This window comes from Dermochelys coriacea, chromosome 1 (genome assembly GCF_009764565.3).
Source record: "Dermochelys coriacea isolate rDerCor1 chromosome 1, rDerCor1.pri.v4, whole genome shotgun sequence".
NCBI lineage: Eukaryota > Metazoa > Chordata > Testudines > Dermochelyidae > Dermochelys > Dermochelys coriacea.
This window is the reverse complement of record NC_050068.2, coordinates 217,728,430-217,756,144: the sequence shown is the minus strand read 5'-3', so window position 1 is coordinate 217,756,144 and position 27,715 is coordinate 217,728,430. Positions and strand designations below refer to the sequence as shown.

Below are 27,715 nucleotides of genomic sequence, written 5' to 3'. Positions count from 1 at the left end.
CTGTTGTGGGCTTCCTTGGAGCCAAGATAGAGACTCACTGTTGTTGTGCCCAGAGCTGGCTTAGGTGGGGCCTGTAGTGAAGACAGTGTGGGTAACCACCACCCTCATTTGGGAATAGGGGCACCAGATGTCCCAATGTTATAGGGACAGTCCCGATATTTGGGGCTTTGTCTTATATAGGTTCCTATTACTCCACACCCACATCTTGATTTTTCATACTTGCTGTCTGGTTACCCTATTTGGGAAGGTGCTTGCAAAGGGAGGAGGATAGCAAAGAGACTTCAAGGGGTTGTCCTGAGAAGAGGTGGAGTGGTGTTGTCATCTAAACAGAACCCAGAGTTGCTGACATCTGGTTAAAACAACTCCAGTCTTCAGAGTTGTGCTGCTTGGAATGATGCCAGATTGGAATGACTCTGCCTCTTGTTGCCTTGGCTGGTCAGATTTAGTGGAGCAACAGAGTGCTGTCCTCAGCTTCAAGTGCACCCACGCCAGCATTTACAACTCTGAAATCCAGAGGTCCGGAGTGGGGTAAACGGTGGCAGTGTAAAAGCAAGTTAGATATGTTTCATTTACTGCTGTAAACTGTATTTGTTAATTGATTTATCGAACTCCCCCCTGCGGATATACATTAGTTGGGACATTTAATTGAAGTCTGTTACAGCATGTTTCCTTAAATTGTTAAGTAAAGTTGTGTTAACTCTAATCTAAGTGTAGATTGGGTGTATATTGTTTATAATTGGTATTTTTGAGTTAGACCCTGTGCACAGATTAGCTCAGGTTTATTCCTGGAGGCTCCCAAGGCACGACATTGTGTATACAGGATCCAGCCAGGTGGAGGCATTGCTAATTTTAGTTTCCTTTACAAGTAAAAGGACTGCAGCGGAGGGGTAGATAGAGGATTGCCTCCTGTCCAACATCACCATTGGGATACTTCTTTACTGTCAACAGCATCCGGTGTCCGGGCATACAGGCAAGTGTTGTCAGCTCCCGACTAATCCAGGGAGGAAATCGGGGGAGGCGGGGGGGAAGGGAAACGTGAAGGAAGTTTACTGAAGTAATGCAGTTTACATCTCCTCTACTTTTGCTTCTGCTTCTGCCAATGGGATTGCAGGTGGGGTGGATTTGGCTGGGCCCAGTGTCCAATGGCAGGACAGGGAGTAGATTTGAAGTGCTGCAAGGTGGGGGGAGGCACAGGCACGGAGCCCAGGCAGTGCTCGGTGAAGGCAGGTAAAGAGCAGGGGAGGAATAATGCTGGGGCAGGATGCTCTCTGAAATTAACGAGAAAATGTGGGTCAGCATGCTGGGTTCTCTAATCTAATGTTTCTGTTCTCAGGAATAGAAACTGAAAGGGAGAAACACACCCCAGTAAAACAGGACACAGCCTGGGAGGCTGTACTGAAAGCCATGGCCACTGGCAGGAAGAGAGGTAAAGATGCTCTGTGTGTGTGTGTGTGTGTAAATATATATATATATATATATATATATATATATATATGCTTGTGTATTTATATCCATATAGTATAAGTGTGCATTTATATGTGTTAAAACCTATATGAATTTATGGGCATATATATGTATGTGCATCTGTACGGCTGTTGTGAACCTATGTATATAATATATAGTAGATACCTCCAATCTGTTTATCTCTGTGAGTTTATTTATAACCAAACTATATTTTTAGTTACTAACTTTTTAATAAAGATAAAGTAACTGACAATAAAACGATTTTCTTGCTTAAATACCAAAAGAGTGCTTCTTACAAAAACAAAAAGTGATACAATACAGCAGAGCTGATGCAGTCTAGGTTACAGATTACAAGAGGTACATGTACAAAGTTATAGAAAATTTTTTTTTTTTTTGAAAAAAAAAATATATCCCACTGAATCCATCTTCCCTCAAAGAGCTCAGATTTTTGTGTGTGTCTATATCTTTGTGTCTGTCTGTCTGGGCTTATCTATATTAGGAAACTTGCACCAGTGTAACTAAATAATGACAGGTTTCAGAGTAGCAGCCGTGTTAGTCTGTATCCACAAAAAAACCAGGAGTACTTGTGGCACATTAGAAACCTACAAATTGATTTGAGCATAATCTTTCGTAGCCCACGAAAGTTTATGCTTAAATAAATTTGTTATTCTAAGGTGCCACAAGTACTCTTGTTCTTTTTGTAACTAAATAGTTACACTGGTGCAAATTTCTTTATAGGTATGTGCATGTGTTCTTTCTGAGCCTGATCCAAAGTCCATTGAAGTCAAGGGTTTCAGAGTAGCAGCCGTGTTAGTCTGTATTCGCAAAAAGAAAAGGAGTACTTGTGGCACCTTAGAGACTAACAAATTTATTAGAGCATAAGCTTTCGTGAGCTACAGCTCACTTCATCGGATGCATTTGGTGGAAAAAACAGAGGAGAGATTTATATACACACACACACAGAGAACATGAAACAATGGGTGTATGATAAACCCATTGTTTCATGTTCTCTGTGTGTGTGTGTATAAATCTCTCCTCTGTTTTTTCCACCAAATGCATCCGATGAAGTGAGCTGTAGCTCACGAAAGCTTATGCTCTAATAAATTTGTTAGTCTCTAAGGTGCCACAAGTACTCCTGAAGTCAAGGGGAGTCTTTTAACTGATTTCAATGGGCTTTGGATCAGGCCCTAGCTGAGTATGTGTCTGTGCATGTCTGGACATGTTTTGACTATGCCTGCATGCCCAAGTGTGGGCTCTCAGATTGAGTTGAAAATGGCAGACAAGAAAGTGCTAAGGAAGGAATTTTAAAGATACAGACTCTTTATTACCACTAACTCCTGGTGCTGAGGAGGAAATGAGAAGTTTAAAAGTGTCGTGTGCAGTTTACTCTCTAAGTTCCCATAGCATGTCAATCCTGTTTTGTCTCCTGGGATTCTCAATACAAATAACAAGGGATGGTTATTCTGTTCCAAAACAGAACCAACCTGAGCATATTGCCTGAGAAATCTCAATTTTTAAAACACTATTATTAATTTTAGTTTCAAACATATTACTGGCAGCATCCACATTTTAAAATAAAATAAAAGTTTAAAAAAAGAAGAAAGGAAAGAACAGTTATTTGGGCATCAATGGGATCTAACAGTTATAAGTCACAATTTGAGGGCCTGAATCCCTTTGATTACAATGAACTTTGGACCATGTCCTAGATATTATTATTAATATTGTTATTTTATTATTTATTAATAATGATGATTTTTCACTGTTCTATAGTAAGTAATGGGCATTCTCCCTCCCTCCATCATGATTAAATTAACGGCCATATTGGGGGCCAGAATGACCCCTTATCCACCTCCACTATCCTCAGGATACTTCACATTAGCAGGGAGTTGCTTTTCTCAGGAGCACTGATTAGGAATTGTCTATTGAGAAGGAACAATTGTAGGCCACATGGTCCCAGGGAGGATGCATTGGGAGGCCTCCCTTTTTCTCTCTTCCCCTATGCTTCTCTCTGTGCACCAGATGACTCTATTCTCTTTCCCCCAGATTATGTGTCCAGAGGCATCGCGCAAGGGTGAGAATGAAAACACCATACCCACATCCTCCACAAGATTTACAGGCAAATTGGGAGCTGGGAAGATTCAGATCTCACTCCCGTATCATCAGTGTGACACCAGATTTAACTCTCCTTCTTCCCTACCTCTCTCTCTTTTCTTCCATCACTATCTCTAAGTCTCCCTCTATCCTTCTGTGAGTTCCCTTTCCATTTATCTGTGCCTCCTTCCCATCCCTCTCATTTTTAACTTGCTGTGACTGGCAAGCTCTTAGCAATAAAGCTGCAGACAATGACTCCTTGGGATGTCTTTCAGGTGGAAGATAGGGCAGAAGGCATTTGTGAAGAATTATGACCCAAGTGTCCTTTCAAGTGTGACTTACCTTCTCTATGAAATCAAGTGGAACTATCGCAGAAGGTGCTGGCAAAGATGGATCCGTTGTGCCGGCGGTGAGCATGCTGAAATATACTTCCTGGAAGATGTCTATAAAAAGCTAAGATATGATCCTTTTGTCCACTGCTCCATCACCTGTTACATGTCCTGGAGTCCCTGTGGGGACTGCTGCCTGAAGATCATAGATTTTCTGGAGAAAATGCCTAATTTGAGTCTAGTCATTTATGTAGCAAGGCTCTACTGGCACAAAGAGGAGAACAATCGTCAGGGTCTGCGGGACCTGGAGTATTTCAGAGTGTCCATCCAAGTCATGGATCTCCCAGGTAATGACTCATGGGGTTACAGGATCTGGATGGTTCAGAGGGGATTAGGGATGGGACTGGGGGCATTTTGCCTCTAGGTCACTGGTTCCAGTTCATCTCTGGTCAGTGACCAGCTGAAGTTGTATATGAGTTATGGAACCCCTCACTTCTGGGTCAACAATTCCAGTCTGTCCCCAAATCTTGGGGGGATTGTGCAATGGGATGCAGAGCTTTTGCCACTTTAGATCTGTAACTGAAAGACACTATCCAACAGCCATTTTGTGGCTTATGTGAAATGAGCTTGTGGTTGCAGGCAAATTCCTAGCAGGGCAGGTGAAAATCACTAAAATCTCCATCCCTGCTGGCACTTATTGATCCCCTTGTCTCAGCACAGAGGTTGAGGCATGAATGAGCTGTAAAGAGTGAAAGCCCCTTTTATTGCTAAAGGTGGGAACTCAGAACTGAGGCAGTGCAAATTGGTGAGCCCATGTGCATGGGTGAAGCTGGTTTGGCTGCCACTGTCTCTAACGTTCCATTCAGAGAATAAACAAAACACCAGCCTCCTTCATGGTGCAGTCAGTCTGGCACATTTCCACATTGTCAGTTTCCCCTTAGAACATACCATTATATTTAAATGCAGGGGTATGTCTTTGAAGCTGCCTTTAATCCAGCCCCAGTGTAAAATCGACTCACGCACTGATGCTGTGCTGTTGCTACTAATTATGAAGAATTAGATAATATTTTAGTCTCCCTGCAATACATAAATGACCTGTCCCAGGTGAACAAGTCAGGGAAATATTGCAAGGCAGGTTTAATGAGGCCTCCCCTGGACAGAAAGATGGAAAAGGCCAGGAGAACATGAGTTCCAAATGCTAGTGTATCCTTGGCTTCTGTCACCTGGTTCTTCCTAAGGGTGATGTGTCTGCATGGCAGAAGCCCAATGCACGGCCTTGCTCCCTTGAGCCTGACTGAACTCTGAGTGGGCTGAGTCCACGGATGTCTCCTTCAGCTCATAAGTGAATAGGTCCATTTCCCCAGATTATAACGACTGTTGGAGAACATTCGTTGATGATGAGGACAAGTATGAAGATGATTATTGGCCCAGGCACTTCGCTCCATGGATAATGCTATATTCTCTCGAACTCCAGTCCATCCTTCAGGTCAGTGGAACTTTAGGGAGGGGGATAGTGCATCCAGAAATGATCCACAGTCGCATGCAGAACCCATTTTCTGACCTGGACATTTCTTTGACCTCCTTTGAAATCTCCTTGGTTCTGTGAGAGTTTTTCCTGCAGCTGAGCTATAACATACAGTGATTCCCAAATGAGCTCATGGGGATGCAAAAAGGACAGGAGAAGGTTCTTCACATCTTTTGTGGCATTTAAAAAACACCTCTGTGGTTTGCTTTATTGCAAAGCAGTATAAATGTAAAAAGTATCCTGTCCTGTTAAGAGACAAACACCAGCAGGGTTTTCCTCAGCCAAAGTGTAAAGCAAAGGTCTAAAGCAGGGGTCGGCAACCTTTCAGAAGTGGTGTGCCGAGTCTTCATTTATTCACTTTTATTTAAGGTTTTGCGTGCCAGTAATACATTTTAGCGTTTTTTAGAAGGTCTCTCTCTATGTCTATATATTATATAACTAAACTATTGTCATATATGTAAAGTAAACAAGATTTTCAAAATGTTTAAGAAGCTTCATTTAAAATTAAATTAAAATGCTGATCTTATGCCGCTGGCCCGCTCAGCCCGCTGCCAGCCTGGGGTTCCGTTCACCTAGGCTGGCAACAGGCTGAGCAGGGCCTGCGACCGGGACCCCAGCTGGCATGGGGCTGGCAGCCAGAACCCCAGACCGGCAGTGGGCTGAGCGGGGCCAGCATCGGGGACCCCAGACCAGCAGCGGGCTGAGCAGCTCAGCCCGCTGCCACTCAACCCGCTGCCGGTCTGGGGTTCAGTCCGCCTGCTCCTGCCAGCCAGGGTCCTGGCTGCCGGCCCCGCTGAGCTCACTGCCGGTCTGGGGTGCCAGCCCTGCCTACATACAGTGGGTACCTACCTTCTCCCTGGTTCTGGCCATTCTCTTCCTCTCTCTCTGTACTGAGCTGAGGGTGGGAGTGCACTGAGCACAGGGCTGGGGGTGAAGGAGCAGGCTGGGGGTTGGGGTGCAGGGTCTGGCCAGGAGCTAGAATGAGGGAGGGGGCTCAGGGTTGGGGCAGGAGATTTGGGTGTGGAGTGCTTACCTGGGCAGCTCCCATTTGGTGCGAGGGGTGCAGTTGGGAATGTGGGGTGGGGGTAGAGGGGGTACAGGAGCTCCCGTTTGGTGCTCAGGGTGGGGGTGGGAATGTGGGGGGTGCAAGAGTCAGGACATGGGGTGTGAGGGGGCTGGATATGTGAGGGGAGTACAGGAGTCAGGGCATCAGGTGTGGGGGGCTGGGTATGTGTGGGGGGTACTGGAGTCAGGGCTGGGGTCATGGGGGGTGCAGGGCTCAGGGCAAGAGGCTGGTGTGTGGGGGGGCAGGGGGCAGGGCAGAGGGCTAGGGTGTGGAGGGGTGCAGGGATCAGGGCAGAGGGCTGGGTGTGTGTGGGGGGGGGCAGGGGCTGGGGTGTGTGCAGGGGGCGTAAGGGTCAGGACAGAGGGCTGGGGATGTGGGCTAGGGTTGTGGGGGTGCTCCCAGGCCCCTGCCCAGAGCGGCTCACGGAAGGGGCCTGGAGGGGATATGCCTTGAATCCACCTCCCTTCCCCAAGGCCCTGTCCCCACCTCTTCTCCGCCTCCTCCCAAGAGCAGTGAGCGCCCTGCAGCGCTGCTTCTCCCCCTCCCTTGCGAGGCCTATCAGCTGATCAGCGGCAGGGAGGGAGAGGAGGAAGGGCAGGAACAGAGCACGCTGGGGGAAGAGGTGGGGGAGGGGGAAGCTTGCCTGCTCTAGAGCAGCAGCCGGCGTGGGGGGTGGAGAAGAGCAGGCCGGGGCGGGCAGAACTTTTAACGGCACGCTGCTGCCTGCCAGAGTCCCGGCATGGATTCGGCAGCGGGCTGAAAGGGGCCGGTGGCTGGGACTTGGCAGGCAGCAGCGTGCCATTAAAAATCAGCTTGTGTGCCGTCTTTGGCACGCGTGCCATAGGTTGCCGACCCCTGGTCTAGAGCATGGCTAGGCAAGTTCCAGAGAGGGAAACCCCCCAGTTCTTCTCTCAGATCCCGTCCTCAACCTAGACACCTTTCTTCCTGACCCTCCCTTGCATACTCGACTTCCAACTCTACACTGCACATCCTTCTCTCAGGGCCCATCTACACTAGCAAAACTGTTGTCAGGCCTCCCATCCCCCAGCCAGAGCTGGTTAACCCCTTTCCTTGTCAACGTCTGGATGGGGTTTATATATTCCCTCCCAGTAACGGGGCCATAGAATGTTTCATTGAATTCCCTTAAAATCTCCTCCATTTCCAAATCACCAGTGTCAGTGCTTGATCTGTAATCCACAATCAGTGCATGATGAGTAGAGCTGGTCAAAGAATGGAATTTCTGTTCTGTGGGAAATAACAAGATTTCCTTTCATTCTACATTGGAACAAACCTGAGACCTTTTGAATTTTTTTTATAACCATTCCCAGTAGGTGAAAGCAAGCAAGCACACCCTCTGCAAAAAGACAATAGCCTGGTGAGTAGAGCACACATGTGGAAGACCTAGGTTCAAGTCCCCACTCAGCATTAGACAGAGTAGGGACTTGGATCTCAGTCTGCTATAACCCAGTTGAATTCCCAAACCACCAGGCTATTGGATATTCTGGGAAGGGCATCCTCCGTCTATCTTTCTCTCTTTAAACGCCATTCTGGCCTTGAGAAAACCTTCCTGGCAAAAGCTTCATCATAATAGATATATTTCTCCAACACATTTTGGTTTCTATGAATCTGCATGTTCTGATGAAAAATTGTTTAGTTGGAAAACTCCTAACCAGTTCTAATGATGAGTCCCTGTGACCATTAAGCGTGCCATGGAACTCTTTTCAACTCACCCTGGTTCTGAATGAGATTTGAAGCATGGTGATTGCATTTATAGTGAGTTCCTGCCATGTCCATTAAATCCGAGAATGAGTCTAGAGTGCAAATGTTAAACTGCCAACCTCCCAAAAAGAAATTAATTTCAGCTCCCATTTTTCTCACCAGGACATTCCCTCTTGCTTAAAGATTTCATCAGGTATGAACCAGCCTCCAGTTTTCAGCCTACGTGTAGATAAGAAACAGAAAAAAGCACTCGCATCAGCCAATCCCTATTAGCCGCCAGTATCCTGGCCTGGGTATCCAACCAGTCTCTGGAAGCCATGAGTGTCTTGAACCAGCCATCAGCTGCTAAGCAACAGAAACCAGTTGACAGGAAACATCACCCACATTAAAACTCCAGAACTGGGGGAGGGGAAGAGGATGCATCCAGGATGGGTGCAAGAGAGTGACTGCTTTGCGATCACAGCATGTTTTCTCAGTTGGTGGGTTGCTCTTGCATGAGCTGAAAGTCCATTAGAATGTTTAATCATTTCAGTTTGATTTAGTTACTCGTAGCCATTTTCTTGCCATTGCTTCAGCTTGTAGCCATTTGAAAAGTGAATCCTGTTTAAATATTTAATGCTGTACAGGTTTCAGAGTGGTAGCCGTGTTAGTCTGTATCCGCAAAAAGAACGAGTAGTAAATTTGTTAGTCTCTAAGGTGCCACAAGTACTCCTCGTTCCTAATGCTGCACAGTGACTGGGTCGTGTTAGCACCTTTGTATGGGTTTATTCCATCACAGTTAACATAAGAGTATCTTGCTTATTCTGCAGCCAATGCTGTTCCACCAAGTGAACATAAAACTATAAGATTTGCTTTGTGTAAGCAGTTTATAAGGAACTAACTCGTTATGTATTTACATATATAGAGACCTAAGAGAGGATTTATTTTCTGCAGTTATTTCTTTGAATTATGTTTCTCTTGTAGATTTCTAGATATTGCTTTGTGTCATTTGTCAACATAACATTTCAATAAAATATAGATTCATAGATACTAAGGTCAGAAGGGACCATTCTGATCATCTAGTCTGACCTCCTGCACAGCCAGGCCACAGAATCTCACCCACCCACTCCTATGAAAAACCTCACCCATGTCTGAGCTATTGAAGTCCTTAAATCATGGTTTAAAGACTTCAAGGAGCAGAGAAGCCTCCCTCAAGTCAACCATGCCCCATGCTACAGAGGAAGGCGAAAAACCTCCAGGGCCTCTCCAATCTGCCCTGGAGGAAAATTCCTTCCCGGCCCCAAATATGGCGATCAGCTAAACCCTGAGCATATGGGCAAGATTCACCAGCCAGATACTACAGAAAATTCTTTCCTGGGTAACTCAGATCCCATCCATCTAATATCCCATCTTAGGGGATTTGACCTATTTACCCTGCATATTTAAAGATCAATTACTTACCAAAATCCCATTATCCCATCATACCATCTCCTCCATAAACTTATCAAGTAGAATCTTAAAACCAGATAGATCTTTTTCCCCCACTGCTTCCCTTGGAAGGCTATTCCAAAACTTCACTCCTCTGATGGTTAAAAACCTTAAAAATATCTATAAGGTAGCACTGCCTTTGTTTGTTTGTTTTTACATTTTCAAAATGTAAATCATATGGTACTCCTTAATAATCTCTGGTCAGTGCTAACATAAGAATGGTCCAATGTATGACATCACATATTGTTCTAAGAGTTGATTAAGTGGTGGGGGTAATTATTAAAATGAATTGACATTCCAGAAATTGGCTTTGCCAGTGTTTAAATTTTCCTCCAGGCTTTCCCGTGGTCCTCACACTCTAAATATTGTGTTCCTTTGTGAGATCATGGAAGGCTGATCACATCCTACAAATAAGAACTTCATATATATGCAGACATTAACATGTATTTACATAAAGAAGATATGGCAGTGTACATGAACAGCAAATTGTTGCAGAGAATCTCCCCAGCTATTGTAATCATAGCATCTACCAGCAGACTGATGCTGGGATTAGGGAGCTCTCAGTTATTCCATTCTTAGCCTCTCCCAGCAGAAGGTGATGTGGAGAAAAGAGCAGGAGACTCAGAGCAACTCTATTTCCCACTCTTGCAGCTACAGGTGCTGTAGGGCCCAGTGTTTTGAAGTGGATTTGCCATGGATGCTATGGCTGAAAAAACAAGCTACAAGTTTCAAGTGAAATTTTCCCCCTCTAAATGTCTGTCTGTGACTCTCTCCCCTCTCTGCCTCCTTTATCCCTCCTCCCTCTCTTTTCAATTCTTACAATATCTCTGTCTCTCACTCAGTTACACACATCCATGAGAATTTTGGGAGATTCCCCCATCCCTAATGAGAGATCATCAAGACTCCACAGTTTTTTTAGCTCATAACCAGTGTCCTCTGTGTGTCTAAGTTACCTCCTCAGGAGTCCCTATATAGGACTCTGATATATTTCTCATTTCACCTCCCTTACATTCCAGATGACACACTGGGCAGAAATGAGGCAGTTCCCTTTGATCCCTGAAGTTTTAGTGACCAGGAATAGAAACAGAAAGAATAACATTTAATAAAATCATCCCACAGTTCCAAAGCCCGGCAAGATAGTGAGGGGAACTCATGACAACTGTGTGTGTGTGTGTGTGTGTGTGTGTGTGTGTGTGAGAGAGAGAGAGAGAGAGAGAATCACTCCCTTCGGAGTCAGCTAAATTGAAAAGCATTTGCAGTGGCTTTTACTGACCAAGTGACGTTTAATTTTTAAGAGTTAATTTTCTAGTGCTAAATTTATCAGTGAACATGAATTAATATTCAGTGTGCCCATAACTGAGAATTTCCATACTGTTTCACATTTCATTATAATGCTATTTTATAGCTGTTTCTGTAAGTGGGGAATAACATGTATTAAATAGTAATGATATCTGAATTTCTTTCTGGTCATGAGGGCTGTCGATTAATCGCAGTTAACTCAAGTGATTAACTCAAAAAAATTAATTGCGATTAAATAAATTAATCGCGATTAATCGCAGTTTTAATTGCACTGTTAACTGTAGAATACCTATTGAAACTTACTAAATATTTTGGTTGTTTTTCTGCATTTTCATATACATTGTATTCTTTGTTGTAATTGAAATCAAAGTGTATATTATTTTTGATTACAGATATTTGCACTGTAAAAATGATAAACAAAAGAAATAGAATTTTTCAATTCACCTCATAAAAGTACTGTAGTGCAATCTCTTTGTCATGAAAGTGCAGAACAGGCATTTGCATGACACTTTTGTAGCTGACATTGCAAGGTATTTACGTGCCAGATATGCTAAACAATTGTATGGCCCTTCATGCTTCGGCCACCATTCCAGAGGACATGCTTCCATGCTGATGATACTCGTTAAAAAAATAATGCTTTAATTAAATTTGTGACTGAACTCCTTGGCGGAGAATTGTATGTCTCCTACTCTGTTTTACCCACATTTTGCCATATATTTCATATTATAGCAGTCTCAGATGATGACCCAGCACATGTTTAGTTTAAGAACACTTTCACTGTAGATTTCACAAAACACAATGTGGGATTTTTAACCGACCCAAGGTTTAAGAATCTGAAGTACCTTCCAAAATCTGAGAAGTCTTAAAAGAGGAACAACTCCGATGTGGAAACTACAGAACCTGAAACCACCAAAAAAGAAAATCAACCTTCTGCTGGTGACATCTGACTCAGATGATGAAAATGAACATGCGTTGGTCTGTACTGCTTTGGATTGTTATCGAGCAGAACCCATCATCAGCATGGATACATGTCTCCTGGAATGGTGGTTGAAGTATGAAGGAACATATGAATCTTTAGTGCATCTAGCACGTAAATATCTTGTGACGCCAGCTACACCAGGGCCATACGAACACCTGTTCTCACTTTCAGGTGACGTAAACAAGAAGCGGGCAGCTTTATTTCCTGCAAATGTAAAGAAACTTGTTTGTCTGAGTGATTGGCTGAATAAGAAGTAGGACTAAGTAGACTGGCAGGCTATAAAATTTTATATTGTTTTATTTTTGAATGCAGTTTTTTTGTACATAATTCTCCATTTGTAAGTTCAACTTTCATGATAAAGAGATTGCATTACAGTACTTGTATTAGGTGAATTGAAAAATACAAAAATATAAAGTGAGCACTGTACACTTTTTATTCTGTGTTGTAATTGAAATCAATATATTTGAAAATGTAGAAAACATCCAAAATATTTAAATAAATGGTATTCTGTTTTTGCTGAACAGTGTGATTAATCGTACGATTAATTGCGATTAATTTTTTTAATCGCTTGACAGCGCTAGTCATAACCAGCGGAGCAGAGTTAAGTGTAGAGAGGTAATGTGTTAAATGTAAAAATAACATATATAAATTCAGTGTCAGCACAACATAGGTACTATAAACCACACACTACTGACATAAATGGGCCTTACATTTGGTATCGTCAAGAAACAGAATCATATGATAAGTGCATGTATTATTCACTGTAACAAATGTACAGTGTAATTAGGGCAGCGGATTTGATGGTAGGTATGTATTGTGATACAACATGGCCAGAGGGCAGCAGGAGAGTGTTAGAAGGGAGCCTTATTCCCTGTAGAGGGCAGAAAGTTTGCTATAGATTAATTAAAGCACCTGAAGCCAATTAGAGCACCTGAAGGCAGTCACATGATAAAACCCCCTGGCTTCAATCGGACAGGAAAAGGAGTTGAAGCAGAGTGGATTGGCGTTGGAGCAGAGAGCAGTTTGGAGGAGTTGAAGCAGAGTGGATTGGCATTGGAGCAAAGAGCAGTTTGGAGGAGTTGAAACAGAGTGGACTGGTGTTGGAGCAGAGAACAATCTGGAGGGAAGCAGAGGAGGGTTTGGAGAAGTGCTGTGGTGGGCTAAGAAGACCAAGACCCTAGGTAAAGGGACACCTGGTTTGTGCAGAGGGAGGGCAGGAAGCCCCACAAGCTGAATGGCAGGAGAGGGAAGTAGCCCAGGGGAAGGAACCGCTAGTTCAAGCTGTTTACCGCTATCGCTAGGGCCCCTGGACTGGGATCTGGAGTAGAGAGCGGGCCTGGGTCCCTCCCTCTCCTCTCCCCTCCTCTAGGATACTAGTGGGGCAGTTAATACCCCAGTGCCCTGAACCCCACCAAAAAGAGAAAGCGCAAGACCCATCAAAGTAGTGCCGGCAATTTGCCACACGTGGTGTCAGCAGTGGGATCTACGCGCTGGGGACTTAAACCAGGATTAGCCAAAACCCTCCTGTCCCTAAGATGGATGACGTGGTCAAGGCCCTAATACAAGCCACCACAGTCCAGCAGCAGGCTACCTGGATCTAAGCAACCGCCCAACAGGAGGCAACTCGGATGCAGCAGGAGACCAATCGTCTGTTGATGAGTCAGGCTGCCCAGGACCGAGCCCTGCTGCAAGAGCTGGTGAACCAGATGAAGTCCCTTATGGAGCTGAACCACAACTGCGACGGGACCCAGACTATACGAGCCAGCCTCTGCCTGCAGAAAATGACACGGAAGGATGATGTGGAGGCATACCTCCTGGCTTTTGAAAGAGCAGCCCTGAGGGAGACCTGGCCCCGAGATCAGTGGTCTGGTATCCTCGCCCCATTCCTGTGTGGGGAGGCCCTGAAGGTCTACTACGATATGGCCACGGAGACTGCAGCAGATTACCCCCAGCTGGAGGCAGAGATCCTGGCCAGAGTTACAACGGCATTGCGAGCCCAGAGGTTCAATGAATGGCAGTAAAAAGAGGACAAGACACCCTGATCACAATTGTTTGACCTGATCCACCTGACCTGGAAATGGCTGCGCCCTGAGGCCCTCAGCTCTGAGAACATGATGGAGCTCCTGGTACTGGACCGGTACATGAGGGGGCTACCACCAGGCCTCCGGGCTTGGGTTGGCCAGAATGATCCCTCCACCTATGATGAGTTGGTCTCCCTCGTGGAAAGACAGCTGGCAGCCCACAAATTGTTCCAGATCCCAGGGGGTGAGACACCGCAAACGCGGAAGCCAGTCCCAAACCCAAGGCCCCAGACTATTGAGAACTCCAGGAGAACCATAACTTGGAGAAAAGACACCGAGGAATGGCCTGAGGTCAAGAAGGGACCTGGGGTTTGGGAAGAGAGGGCTGGGGGGGCCGGCCAAATAGCCCCAGGCAGAGGGCGGCAATCAGAATAAGGGGTCGTGTTATGGGTGTGGGGAATTGGGGCATATAGCAGCACAATACTCCAACAGGGAAGAGCCTATGCAATGTAATCTGGGGGATCACGGGGAGCAATGTGGCCTAATCGGCCTGGTAGGGGTCACAATGACTTCGCATGGGTATACAAGATCAGTAAAGATGAATGGAATCGAAACCATAGCATTAGTAGATTCCGGGAGTACTGTCATGCTGGTCTCGGGGAAGTTGGTGGGGCAAGACCAACTAACCCAGGTCAAAAACACTCCACAATAGAGCCAGGAGAGGGTAGCAACCCCTGGGCTGAGACGGAGGCACCCACAGCAGAATGCTACCCGGGTCCAAACAACCGCCCAACATGAGGCGACTCAGATGCAGCAGGAGAACAATCGTCTGTTGATAAGTCAGGCTGCCCAGCACCGAGCCCTGCTGCAAGAGCTGGTGAACCAGATGAAGACCCTTATGGAGCTGAACCACAACTGCGACGGGACCCGGACTATACGAGCCAGCCTGCAATATCTAAGTGTCTCCCAGTAGTGCATTAAGCAATTTAACTAACATCGGTCATGTGTTTGTTCTCTCATCCTCTCCCCAGCAGAAAATGGAGTGTCCAGAGGAGTGTCGTTTGGAATTTTTTTTTATCATATATGTGTGTGTGTGTGTGTGTGTGTGTCTATATATATATATATATATATATATATATATATATATATATATATATATATATATATATATATGTGTGTGTGTGTGTTCAACCATATTGTTATTTCTCTCTCTCTCTCTCTCTCTCTCTCATATACACACACACACATACACACATTGCTATATGTTTTTCTTAAGGTCAAAGAATTGCACCTTCCAGTTAAAGTGGAAGGTGATGAAGTGTGAGACGGTCCTTAGTTCCTGGGATCCTTCATTCCACAGTCACAGACCAGCCCCTGAGAAAATTCTGTCTCCTGCAGCTCCTCCAGGGGTTTCTGAGGATCGCTATATTCTTGTAAGGGAGGCACTCGGGTACTATGGTGATGGGGGGCCATAGAAATGCCAATGAATACAGTACCCAGCACAATCAGGTCGTGGTCCCTAACTGGAGTGCCTAGGCACTATGATATTATAAATAAGAAAGAATGATCAAAATGAATTCTCATTAATCTCCCAAAAATGGGCTGTTAGAAAGAGAGTGATAACTGAGGTGTAGATCAGCTACACAACCAAGGACCAAGAATTGGTCTTTTAAGAGACACACAAAACTATGGTGATGAGGGTCAGATTGAAAGCTGGTGGCATTCTGCCCTCCCCTATAGTGGTACTGACAGTTTCAACCACTAATCAAGCATCCTCCTGTTAAATTTTCAGAACTATATGAAAACTGCACGTAACAATTATTATGTAATCCAGTAAGTGTTATTTACACATTTTTACCAGTTATCCCTGCTATTCAAGTATACCAATGGACACTGCCAGTTTGCTATAGCTCAGCCATGTAACAGACTCACTCAGAATGAGAGGAGAATTTAGGGGAGACCCATGAGAAGTTAAATGGCATCATGAACCCACCAGACCCAGAATGCATTACAGATCAGCTATGGAACCGTGGGGGTGGAGGGGTGGCTGTTGGGAAATGTATTTCTCTGAAGTTGGCTCTGAAATATTCTCTTTGGCTGCCAAGGGTGGAATCAGTGACGAGTGACCGTGCTGACATCAGGGACAAGGAACTGGGTTTTTTCCTGGATATTGCTCCCATACCCATTGTCATCCTCCATGATCCACAGAGAAGAGTGTCAAAGGAAACAAGGCGGTGCCTGAAAAAACAAACCACAGGTTTCAAGTAAATTCTTTCGCTTCTCCCACCCATGAGTATCCTTCTGTCACACAAAGAAACCTCCCTAGAGGTTGCTGGAGGATCCCTGTCCCAATTATAGATGACGGAGTCTCTGCCCAGTTGCTTAGGCCAGCTGACAAGTGCCCTCTGCAGGTTGCTCTCTACACAAGTGCCCTCCATGGTGCCTTCTCTCTGTGTATTCTGGGAGGTGGGGGAAAATTTCAAGGGCAGTTCTGGGCCTAGGCTGCCTTGCCACGCAGGGAGCAATGCCCAGTATTGTGGCAAAGGATATATTTCTTCCCCTGCACTAAATATTACTAATCTCCCTTCCATTCCTGCCGCACCTCTGGGTGCCCGTGATAAATCCAATTTGTCACAGTGGGATAAAAGGGCTGTTTCAAGTTGGTGAGCAATAAGTACATTTATTCCCAAAATGACTAAATTTCATAATCTAAAGAAACAAGAAATGGAGAGGTCACATCTTAATAATTGTCTCTCTTGATGTCTCTCTTAATAACTGTCTCTCCTCCATTCAGGGACATGACTCCCACTTTTTAAATCATGGGTTTCCCTTAAAGTTACATGAAGACTTCAGAGAGTTTAACCATGGAATTAGTTTTTGATAGGAATACTGCTGGAATTCTTTGTGTGAGCTTAGAACCGACATTTTGCTCTAGAAAGAGAGAAGGGTTAAAAGAAGAGGCTCCTGGTTCGACTTTTGTGGTCAGATGCTTTGTACACCACTTCTCTTTGAGAGCCTAGAAAAAGAATATCTTCACATTCCTTAACAAGGGGGAGACGTCCCCTTCCAGCTTTTCATGCCTGTGTTTTACCGACAGAAAGCACAAATTTCCTAGGTTTCTTTAATTATCCAGAATACTTCATTTAATAAAACAAGCAACTAAAACATCAATATAGAAGCCCCATGTATATCTAAGTACTTATAAGTAGTTCTTTAAATTTAATAAAGGTGCAGGCAAATCTGTAATGACCAAATATAAGAATATATTATAATAATTTTATTTATAACTATTTTGCATCAGTATTGAGGTCTAGCCTCTATAATACTGTGAGCCTAACCTCACAGAGCTGAGCCTAACCTCACTGGCTATGTACAACTGGCTTCCACACAATCCATGTCTCCCAGCTTGTCAGTGAGTCTCAAAATGTTCTTATGTTTCTGTTCTGAGGAATAGAAACTGAAAGGGAGAAAATGCACCAGTAAAACAAACAGTCTCGGACGCTATAGTGAGAGAAAGCCATGGCTGCCTGGTGGAACAGAGGTAAAGGTGCAGGATTAGAGTATATGTGTGTGTGTATGTGTTTGCAAGTATATGTGTGTGTGTGTGTGTATATACAGTATTTTAGTGCATTTATGTGTGCAGATGTCTATATCAATTTATGGGTGAATATATGTATATGCAACTGTATGGGCATATATATGTATGTCTATCTGTATGGCTATTTTCAGAGTAGCAGCTGTGTTAGTCTGTATTTGCAAAAAGAAAAGGAGTACTCGTGGCACCTTAGAGACTAACAAATTTATTTGAGCATAAGCTTTCGTGAGCTACAGCTCACTTCATCGGATGCATTTGGTGGAAAATACAGTGGGGAGATTTATATACACACACAGAGAACATGAAACAATGGGTTTTATCATACACACTGTAAGGAGAGTGATCATTTAAGATGAGCCATCACCAGCAGCAGGGGGGGGAAAGGAGGAAAATCTTTCATGGTGACAAGCAAGGCTACCTTGCACTGCCACTTGCAGAGGCAATCAAGTCATTGTTGCTTCACATTCATGCATTCTTTATTAATTCATCACACAAATAGGGGGATAACTGCCAAGGTAGCCCAGGAGGGAAGGACAAGGCCACACTGCACTTTAAAACTTAAAAACTTTAAAAAATTAAAACTTATTGAATGCCAGCCTTCTGTTGCTTGGGAAATCCTCTGGGGTGGAGTGGCTGGGTGGCCAGAGGCCCCCCACTGCCTTCTTGGGCGTCTGTGTGAGGAGGCTATGGAATTTGGGGAGGAGGGCGGTTGGTTACACAGGGGCTGTAGCAGCGGTCAGTGCTCCAGCTGCCTTTCCTGCAGCTCAACCATATGCTGGCGCATATTAGTTTGATCCTCCAGCAGCCTCAGCATTGAATCTGCCTCCTGTCATCATGCTGCCGCCACCTATCGTCTTCAGCTCTCTCTTCAGCCTGCCACTTAGTCTCTTCAGCCCGCCACCCATCCTCATGTTCATGTTGTGCTTTCCTGCACTCCGACATTGTCTGCTTCCATGCATTCATCTGTGCTCTGTCAGTGTGGGAGGACAGCATTAGTTCAGAGAACATTTAATCGCGACTGCGTTTTTTTCGCCTTCTAATCTTTGCTAGCCTCTGGGAAGGAGAAGATACTGTGATTCTTGACACACATGCAGCTGGTGGAGAAAATAAAAGGGACAGTGGTATTTAAAAAGACACATTTTACAGAACAATGGGTACACTCTTTCACAGTAAACCTTGCTGTTAACATTACATACATAGCACATGTGCTTTCATTACAAGGTTGCATTTTGCCTCCCCCCACCACGTGGCTAACAGCAGGGAACATTTCTGTTCAGCCACAGGCAAACAGCCCAGCAGGAATGGGCACCTCTGAATGTCCCCTTAAGAAAAGCACCCTATTTCAACCAGGTGACCATGAATGATATCACTCTCCTGAGGATAATACAGAGAGATAAAGAACGGATGTTGTTTGAACGCCAGCAAACGTACATTGCAATGCTTTGTTCTACAATGATTCCCGAGTACGTGCTACTGGCCTGGAGTGGTAAAGTGTCCTACCATGGTGGATGGAATAAGGCTGCTCTCCCCAGAAACCTTTTGCAAAGGCTTTGGGAGTATATCCAGGAGAGCAACGAATGCCAGGGCAAATTAATCATTAAACATGCTGGCTTTTAAACCTTGTATAGTATTTTAAAAGGTACACTCACCAGAGGTCCCTTCTCCACCTGGTGGGTCCGGGAGGCAGCCTTGGGTGGGTTCGAGGGGTACTGGCTCCAGGTCCAGGGTGAGAAACAGTTCCTGGCTGTCGGGAAAACCGGTTTCTCCGCTTGTTTGCTGTGAGCTATCTACAGCCTCCTCCTCATCGTCTTCCTCATCCCCAAAACCTGCTTCTGTGTTGCCTCCATCTCCATTGAAGGAGTCAAACAACATGGCTGGGGTAGTGGTGGCTGAACCCCCTAAAATGGCATGCAGCTCATCATAGAAGCGGCATGTTTGGGGCTTTGACCCGGAGCAGCCATTTGCCTCTCTGGTTTTCTGGTAGGCTTGCCTCAGCTCCTTAAGTTTCATGCGGAACTGCTTCAGGTCCCTGTTATGGGCTCTGTCCTTCATGCCCTGGGAGATTTTCACAAATGTTTTGGCATTTCGAAAACTGGAACGGAGTTCTGATAGCACGGATTCCTCTCCCCATGCAGCGATCAGATCCCGTACCTCCCGTTCAGTCCATGCTGGAGCTCTTTTGCATCCATCATGGGACTCCATCATGGTCACCTCTGCTGATGAGCTCTGCATGGTCACCTCTGCTGATGAGCTCTGCATGGTCACCTGCTGCTTGCCACACTGGCCAAACAGGAAATTGAAGTTCAAAAGTTCGCGGGCCTTTTCCTGTCTACCTGGTCAGTGCATCTGAGTTGAAAGTGCTGTCCAGAGCGGTCACAATGGAGCAATCTGGGATAGCTCCTGGAGGCCAATTCCATCTAATTGCATCCACACTACCCCAAATTCGACCCAGCAAAACCGATTTCAGCACTAATCCCCTTGTCGGGGGTGAAGTAAGGAAATCGATTTTAAGAGTCCTTTAAGTCGAAAAAAAGGGCTTCGTCATGTGGACGGGTGCAGGGTTACATCGATTTAATGCTGCTAAATTTGACCTCAACGCCTAGTGTAGATCAGGGCTATGTGTTTGTGCATGTCTTGAACTTCCCTGCGTGCCACTGTCTTGGCTTTCAGGTTTGAGTTGAAAATGATTGTGGCATGAAAATGGTGGCAGAAAAAAGTGCTGATCTAGGAATTTCAAAGACATGGGAATTTTGATATTAAGTCCTGGCACATAGGTTGTAATGAAAATTTTAAATGTGTTTTTACATTTTAAAAAATTTGTTCTCAATGGTCTTGAGCCATATTTCTCTAGTTTTGTTTTCCAAGGTTCTTAAAGAAAATAACAAGGGACTGTTATTTTTTTCCAAAACAGAAATAACATAACTATATCTCCTGGGAAATATTAAATTAAACATTTAAATTAATAATGATTATTAAGTTTATTTTAAAATATTAATCAGAAAATCCACATTTAAAGTAAAATGAAATAAAAATAAATGAAAGAACAGTTCTTTGGACATTGGTAGGATCTTACAGTTATACATAGAATTGAGAGCCTGAGTCTGATTGATTTTAATGAGCTTTGGATAATGTCCTAGATATTTATTATTAATTATTATTATTATTGTTTTTATTTTATCTATTTATTTCACTGTTACTTAACAAGTAATGGGCATTCTCCCTCATGTGCACGATAAAATTAATAGCCATAGGGACGATGATGATCGGGATGATCCCTTATCACCTTCACTATCCTCAGGATATTGCACATTAGCAAGGAACTTCTTCAATATTCAGCAGTACTGAATAGGAATTGTCCATTGAGAAGGAACAATTGTAGGCAACATGGTCCCAGGGAGGATGCATTGGGAGGCCTCCCTTTCTCTGTCTTTCCCTATGTTTCTCTCTGTGCACCAGGTAACTCTATTCTCTTTCCCACAGATCATGTATGCAGAGGCATCACAGATGGGTGAGAATGAAAGCTCCATACCCACATCCTCCACAAGATTTACAGAGAAAATGGGATCAGGGAAGGTTCAGATCTCACTTTCATCTCTTCAGTGTGATACTAGATTTAACTCTCCATCTTCCCCATCTCTCTTTCTTTTCTCCCATCACTATCTCTAAGTCTCCCTCTATCCTTCTGTGAGTTCCCTTTCCATTTATCTGTGCCTCCTTCCCTTCCCTCTCATTTTTAACTTTCTGTGACTGGCAAGCTCTTAGTGATAAAGCTGCAGTCAGTGACTCTTTGGAATCTCTCTCATGTTTCAGGGGGAAGATACTCCAGGAGACATTTATAGACAGTTATGACCCAAGTGTCCTTCGAAGGGTGCAATACATGCTCTACAAAATCAAGTGGAGCAATAGCAAAAGGCCCTGGCAGAGTTGTTGCCATAGCACTCGCATGGAGCATGCTGAAATCCACTTTATAGAAGATGTCTTTCAGGAGCAAAGATCTGATCCTTCTGTCCACTGCTCCATCACCTGGTACATGTCCTGGAGTCCCTGTGGGGATTGCTGCAAGCAAATCAGGGATTTCCTGAAAGAACAGCCTAATGTGAATCTAATTATTTATGTAGCACGGATCTACTGGCACAAAGAGGAAATCAATCGTCAGGGTCTACGGAGTCTGATGAACGTTGGAGTATCCATCCGAGTCATGGACCTCCCAGGTAATGACTCATGGAGTTATGGGGACTAGATGGGATAGAGATGGGACATGGGGCATTTTTCTTCTACATCTCTGGTTCCAATTCAGCCCTGGTCAGTGGCCATGGATGACTCCATGAAAGTTGTAGAATGGATTATGGAATCTTTTCACTTCTAGGTCAGTGGTTCCAGCCTGGTCCCAAGTCTTGGAGGATAGTGCAATGGGATACAGAGCTTTTCCCCTTTACGTCTCTGGTTTCAAACTTGAGTGTCAGTGACCGAAATGCAATAGCTGGCAGCCATTTTTTGACGTATGTGAAATGTGCTGGTGTTTGCAGTCCAGATCCTAGCAGTACAGATAAAAATCACTAAAATCTCCATCCCTGCTGGCACTTGCTGATCCCCTTGTCTCAGCAGAGAGGCTGTGGCATAAATGAGCCATGAAGAGTCAAGGCCCCTTTTACTGCTAGAGGTGGGACCTCAGAGCTGAGGCACAGTGGGTGAGCCGTGTGTGTGGGTGAAGCTGGTATGACACAGCCACTGTCTCTAGTGTTCTCGTCAGGGAATAAACAGAGAACACCAGCCTCCTTCCCGGCGCAGTCCATCTCCCATCTTTCACTTTCATCTGCGAACATAGTATTGTATTTAAATGTATGGGTCTTTGCAGCTTTTTTCTAATCTACCCCCAGAGTAAAGTCAGCTCACCCACTGAGAGTGTTCGGCTGCTGCTACTAATCATGAAGAAATAGATGATATTTTACTCTCCCCTCAATACAGAAATGACTTGTCCCAGGTGAATAAGTGAGTGAAATTTTGCAGGGCTGGTTTAATGAGACCTTCCCTGGACAGAAAGATGGACAAGGCCAGGAGAACATGAGGCCCAAATGCTGTAGTGTCCTCGGCTGGTCCTGTCTAGCAGAAGCATTCTGCATGGCTCAAATTAGTCTTGCTCCCTTGAGATTGACTGACCTTTGTGTATACTGAGTCCACTGACATCTCCTTCAGCACATGACTGATTTGCTCCATTTTCCCAGTTTATAGCTACTGCTGGAGAACATTTGTCGATGATGAGGACAAGTATGAAGATGATTATTGGCCCAGGCACTTTGCTCCATGGATAATGCTATATTCTCTCGAACTCCAGTCCATCCTTCAGGTCAGTAGAATTTTAGGGAGGAGGAAATTGCATGTAATGATCCATAGTCACATGCAGAATCAGAGGAGGATTAAGATTTATTGGGGCCTTCCCCAACACCATAGGGCCCCACCCCCTGCTCCTCCCCTTCCCTCAAGGCCCTGCCCCGTGGCCTGGCCAGCAGTTGGGCCCTGATAAGAGCTGCCATGGGAGCCTGGACTACTGTAGGGAGCCCCAGACCCTCCACCTGCCCTGGGTGGAGCACCTTGAGCGCAGGGACATGGGCTGGGGGCTGCTCTCAGGCACACCCCCACCTGCCCAGGACAGGTGGAGGGCCCAGGACTCCACACAGCTGCCCAGGCTTCCTAAGAGGCTCTTACCACAGCTTAAGGCAGTGGTCCTGTAAGGGGGACACGCAGGAACACTTGGGGAGTTGTGGTGGGGCCTAGGTCAGCCCCCACAGGGGGTGGGCGAGGAGCACCACCCAGCCCTGCTGTGCCCCCAGGTCCACTCTAGCCCTCCACAGCCCTGCCTCCGGCCCCAGCTATTGCTCTGCTCCCAGCCATGGCTCTTCTCCTGGCTGTGGCCCCAGATGCGCCTTCGGCCCCGATCCCAACTGCAGCCCCTGGTCCTACCGCGACCCCAGGCTGCTGCACCCTTCTCTGGCTCTGCTCCTGGCCCCGGTTCCCAGGGGGGCACAGACTCGGTAAAGGGGGGATGACTGAAAAAGTTTGTGGACCCCTGGCCTAGGGTGACCATAAATCCCCTTTTGGCCCTGGATATCCTGACTTTTTTGGCAAAACTGGGCATTTGTCCCATTTGCTCTTGTCAATTGATCATCAGCTGGCAAGAGAAAACAGGACAAATGTCCAGTTTTTGCTAAAGGATGGGGTGGGGTGAGTGGCAGGGCTCAGGCCAGCCCTGCACAGGGGAGGAGGGGGCGTAGATGAGTGGCTTGGGCCAGCTCCGCACGGGGTGAGGGAGAGGTTTGAGCCAGCTCCATGAGGGGCAGAGGACAGGGGCTTCAGCCAGCTCTGCGCTGGGAGGCAGCAGGGGAAGGGAGAGGGGCTCGGGTGAACAGCTTGCCTACCTCCGCATGGGGGACTGCAAGGGGAATACACTCTCCCTACCTCATGCTCCGTCTTCTGGCCTGGCCAAGAGCAGGGGCTCAGGGAGAAGAAAAGCAGGGAGGGAAGGAGCATCAGGAGGTGGAACCAGAGTTCCAGTGTGCCTGTGGGGCCCCCCAAATTGGCCGGGGCTTCTGGGCACAGGCCCCGTTGGCTTGTGCGGTAATCCGCCACTGTGCAGAACCCAGTGTCTGAGCGGGACAGTACCTTGACCTCCTTGGAAAACTCAATGATTCCGAGAGCTGAGCTGTAACACATGGTGACTCCTAAATGAGCTCATGGGGACACTAAAAATGTATTGGAAAACTCTCAGCGCCTGAGGAGATCAAAGGGCTAGTTGGTTGGAGGAGAAAAAAGACTCTTCACACCTTGGTGGATTTTAAACACTTCTGCGGTTTGCTTTATTGCAAAATAGCATAAATGTGAAAAGTGTCCTGTCCCTTTCAGGGACAAAAACAACAGGGTTTTTCCTCAGCCCAAGTACAAAGCGAGTTCTAGAGCATGGCTAGACAAGTTCCAGACAGAGAAACCCCCCAGTTCTTCTCTTCTCTTTCATCCCGTCCTCAATCTAGAGACCCTTCTTCCTGACCCTCCCTTGCAGACACAGCTTCCAACTCTACACTGCACATCCTTCTCTCAGAGCCCATCAACACTTGCAGAACTGTTATCAGGCCTCCCATCCCCCCAACCAGAACTGGTTACCCCTTTCCTTGCCAACGTCTGGATGGGGTTTATATATTCCCTCCCAGTAATGGGGCCATTGAATGTTTCATTGAATTCCCCTGAAATCTCCCCCATTTCCAAATCACCCATGTCACAGGGTGATCTGTAACACACAGTCAGAGTGTGAAGGGAAGAGCTGGCCAATAAATGATATTTCCATCCCATGGGAAATTCCAAGATGTGTTTTCATTCTGCATTGGAACAAACCCAAGACCTTTTCAGTTTTTGTGTGTAAACCACAAGGAGGTGGAAGAGAGTGAGTGAGAGCACCCTCCCGAGAGTAGCCACCAGCCCGGTGTGTAGGGCACAAACACACTCCTCTGGGTTACCCAGGCTATGTGTACACTACAAGCGATGCAGCGGCACAGAGGCAGCATTGCAGATATGTCTCTGTAGCATAGACAGTACAGTGAAGGAAGGGCAGTTTCTGTTCCTGTGGTAAATCCACTCCCTCAAGAGGCATTAGCTATGTCAATGGTAGAATTGGTTCACCCATCGCGCTGCATCTACAGTGGGGGATAGTCTCTAAGGTGCCACAAGTACTCCTTTTCTAGTAGCTATGTTGTTTCAAGTAGAAAGGGGGATAGTTTCACCTGAGCACATCATGCATGTTATGAAATTTTTCTCAGTTTTCGGTGTAGTCTAGGCCCCAGGTTCAAATCCCTGCTCCTGATTGAGACATAGCAGGAACTTGAACCTGAGCCTCACATATCCATGGGGAATGGCTATTTTGGGGTGGGGTCGCTCTCTATCTCTCTCCTTCTCCTTTTCTCCCCCCCCCCCCCGCCGCCACCATGGTGGAACTGAGAGATGTTCCCAGCAAAAGTTTCTTCACAACCGATATTTTTCCACAAGACATTTTGGATTTGACAAATCAGCATTTTCTGATGAATAACCGTTTAGTTGGAATACTCCCAACCCGATCTAATGATGAGTCCCTGTGATGATTAAGCATGCCTGGGAACCCGTTTGTAATTTGCCCTGGTTCTGAATGAGATTTGAAGCAATTAATATGATAGGTGATCGCAGTTACAGGGATTTCTTCCCATGTCCATTAAATCCCAAAGTAAGTCTAGAGAGCAAATGTTAAGCTGCCAACCTCCAAAAAAGAAATTAACTTCAACTGTTGCTTTTCTCACCAGAACACTCCGTCTTGCTTAGAGATTTCAACAGATGAGAACCAGACTCCAATTTTCAGCCTATGTGTAGAAGATGATCAACAGAAAAGAGCACTCACATCAGCCAATCCCTGATAGCCGCCAGTGTCCTGGCCTGGGCAGCCAACCAAACTCTGGAAGCCATGAGTTTATTGAACCAGGCCATCATGGGGGAGGAATGTTGATAGGATAATAGAGTGTTTAATCATTCCAATTTGATTTAGTTACTCTTAGCTATTTCCTTTCCATTAGTTCAGCTTTTAGCCTTTTGAAAAGTGAATCATGTTTAAATGTTTAAATGTTTAACGTTGTACAGTGACTGGATCATGTTAACACCTGTGACTCAGTGTACAGGTTTATTCCATCACAGTTAACACAAGAGTATTTTGCTTATTCTGCAGCCAATGCTGTTTCACCAAATGAACGTAACGCTATATGGTTTGCTTTGTGTAAGCAGTTTATAAGGAACGAATTCATTATTCAACAACATATATAAAGACCTTAGAGAGGATTTATTCTCCAGGATTATTTTTCTGAATGATTTTTCTCTTAATAGATTTCTAGGTTTTACTTTCTCTGTTTTTTGTCAACATAACATTTGAATAAAGTATCTATAATCTAAGGAAGCACTGCCTTTGTTTGTTTGTCTGTTCATTTCAAAATGTAATTAATGTGGCACTGCTTAATAAACCCTTGTCAGTGCTAATATAAGAATGGTCTAATGTATGACATCACAAACTGTTCTAAGAGTTCATTAAGTGGGAGGAGGAAGAGTCTGGTAATCACTCTTAAAATGAACTGACATTCCAAACTTTAGCTTTTCAAGCCCATAATTTTCTTCTAGGCCCTCACCTGGTCCTCATACTCCCTATATTGCCTTTCTTTGCGAGATCATAGACGGCTGCTCTCATCTCACACACATCACATAAATGCAGATTTTAACATGCATTTATACAGAGAAGACACAGCACTGGGCAAGGACAGAAAATCCTTGCAGAGAATCTTCCCTGCTATTGTAACCCTAGACTCTCCCAGCCGACAGATGCTGGGGTTAGGGAGCTTGCAGTTATTCCATTCCTGCCCCTGCTCAGCAGAAGGCAATGTGGAGAAAAGAGCAGGAGGCTCAGATCAACTCCATTTCCAGGTCTTGTAGCTACTGACACTATAGGGCGGGGTGGCCAGCCTGAGCCTGAGAAGGAGCCAGAATTTACCCATGTACGTTGCCAAAGAGCCGCAGTGATACATCAGCAGCCTCCCATCAGTTCCCTCCCCTGCCCCTGCTCCCAGTGCCTCCCGCCACCAGCAGCCCTGCCGATCAGTGCCTCCCCCTCCCTCCCCGCACCTCCTGATCAGCTGTTTCATGGTATGCAGGAGGCTTTGATGGGGAGGGGGAGGAGCGAGGGCACTACAGGCTCAGGGGAGGGGGTGGGAAGGGGTGGAGTAGGGGCAGGACCTGTGGCAGAGCCAGGGGTTGAGCAGTGAGCACCCCCCCCGGCCCATTGGAAAGTTGGCACCTATAGCTCCAGCCCCGGAGTTGGTGCCTGTACAAGAAGACGCATATTAACTTCTGAAGAGCTGCGTGTGTCTCCGGAGCGACAGGTTAGCCACCCCGCTATAGGGCCCAGTGTTTTGAAGTGGATTTGCCAAGGAAGCTATGGCTGAAAAACAAACTACAAGATCCAAGTGAAACTTTTCCTTTCTCTATATGTCTGTGTGTTCCTTTCCTCCTATCCCCCGTCTCGCTTACCACTACACACACACACTTTTCTCTCTTTGGCTATCCTTCAATGTGAGGATGATGTCTGCCAAGGGGGTTCATTGGTGGGTTTT

General features: G+C 45.6%; 2 protein-coding genes and 1 long non-coding RNA gene across 9 annotated transcripts in view; 2 read left to right on the top strand and 1 right to left on the bottom strand.

Annotated features, from left to right (window-relative positions):
- Window positions 1-866: 866 nt before the first annotated feature.
- On the top strand, window positions 867-26,511 carry LOC119856517 (C->U-editing enzyme APOBEC-1-like). Of its 5 annotated transcripts, XR_006281242.1 has the most exons (7): window positions 1,108-1,227; window positions 1,334-1,426; window positions 3,508-3,535; window positions 3,831-4,231; window positions 5,249-5,370; window positions 8,357-8,820; window positions 26,202-26,511. XR_006281242.1 is itself a non-coding variant. In XM_038404121.2 (6 exons), exons 2-6 carry the CDS (start codon window positions 1,405-1,407, stop codon window positions 8,465-8,467), a joined length of 684 nt encoding a protein of 227 aa, XP_038260049.1. In that variant the 5' UTR covers window positions 867-970; window positions 1,334-1,404; the 3' UTR covers window positions 8,468-9,210. The 5 variants fall into 5 exon arrangements, 4 of the variants coding, with proteins under 4 accessions (XP_038260049.1, XP_038260031.1, XP_038260040.1 ...); XM_038404121.2 differs by lacking the exons at window positions 1,108-1,227; window positions 26,202-26,511 and adding an exon at window positions 867-970 and having other exon boundaries at window positions 8,357-9,210; XM_038404103.2 differs by lacking the exon at window positions 26,202-26,511 and having other exon boundaries at window positions 8,357-9,210.
- LOC119856527 (C->U-editing enzyme APOBEC-1-like) lies at window positions 15,929-26,511 on the top strand. 3 transcript variants are annotated; one of them, XM_043514221.1, is made up of 5 exons: window positions 15,929-16,217; window positions 21,036-21,063; window positions 21,366-21,766; window positions 22,778-22,899; window positions 25,871-26,511. In XM_043514221.1, exons 1-5 carry the CDS (start codon window positions 15,944-15,946, stop codon window positions 25,979-25,981), a joined length of 936 nt encoding a protein of 311 aa, XP_043370156.1. In that variant the 5' UTR covers window positions 15,929-15,943; the 3' UTR covers window positions 25,982-26,511. The 3 variants fall into 3 exon arrangements, with proteins under 3 accessions (XP_043370156.1, XP_038260063.1, XP_038260072.1); XM_038404135.2 differs by lacking the exon at window positions 15,929-16,217 and adding an exon at window positions 17,393-17,501 and having other exon boundaries at window positions 21,036-21,128; XM_038404144.2 differs by lacking the exon at window positions 15,929-16,217 and adding an exon at window positions 17,399-17,501.
- LOC122460146 overlaps window positions 25,267-27,715 on the bottom strand; it is a 12,062-nt gene continuing 9,613 nt past the window's right edge. The window contains exon 3 of the long non-coding RNA XR_006281251.1: window positions 25,267-25,278. This is a non-coding gene — a long non-coding RNA (uncharacterized LOC122460146). The remainder of the gene's footprint in view (window positions 25,279-27,715) is intronic.

Excerpts from the sequence above, each read along its gene's own strand:
- LOC119856517 (XM_038404103.2), top strand. The coding sequence starts at position 1,143 with ATGGCAGGACAGGGAGTAGATTTGAAGTGCTGCAAGGTGGGGGGAGGC. Across the intron at positions 3,536-3,830 it reads TCCAGAGGCATCGCGCAAGG|GTGGAAGATAGGGCAGAAGG; the intron begins GTGAGAATGAAA and ends GATGTCTTTCAG. Across the intron at positions 4,232-5,248 it reads CCAAGTCATGGATCTCCCAG|ATTATAACGACTGTTGGAGA; the intron begins GTAATGACTCAT and ends CCATTTCCCCAG.
- LOC119856527 (XM_043514221.1), top strand. The coding sequence starts at position 15,944 with ATGAACCCACCAGACCCAGAATGCATTACAGATCAGCTATGGAACCGT. Across the intron at positions 16,218-21,035 it reads CCTGAAAAAACAAACCACAG|ATCATGTATGCAGAGGCATC; the intron begins GTTTCAAGTAAA and ends TCTTTCCCACAG. Across the intron at positions 21,064-21,365 it reads TGCAGAGGCATCACAGATGG|GGGGAAGATACTCCAGGAGA; the intron begins GTGAGAATGAAA and ends CTCATGTTTCAG.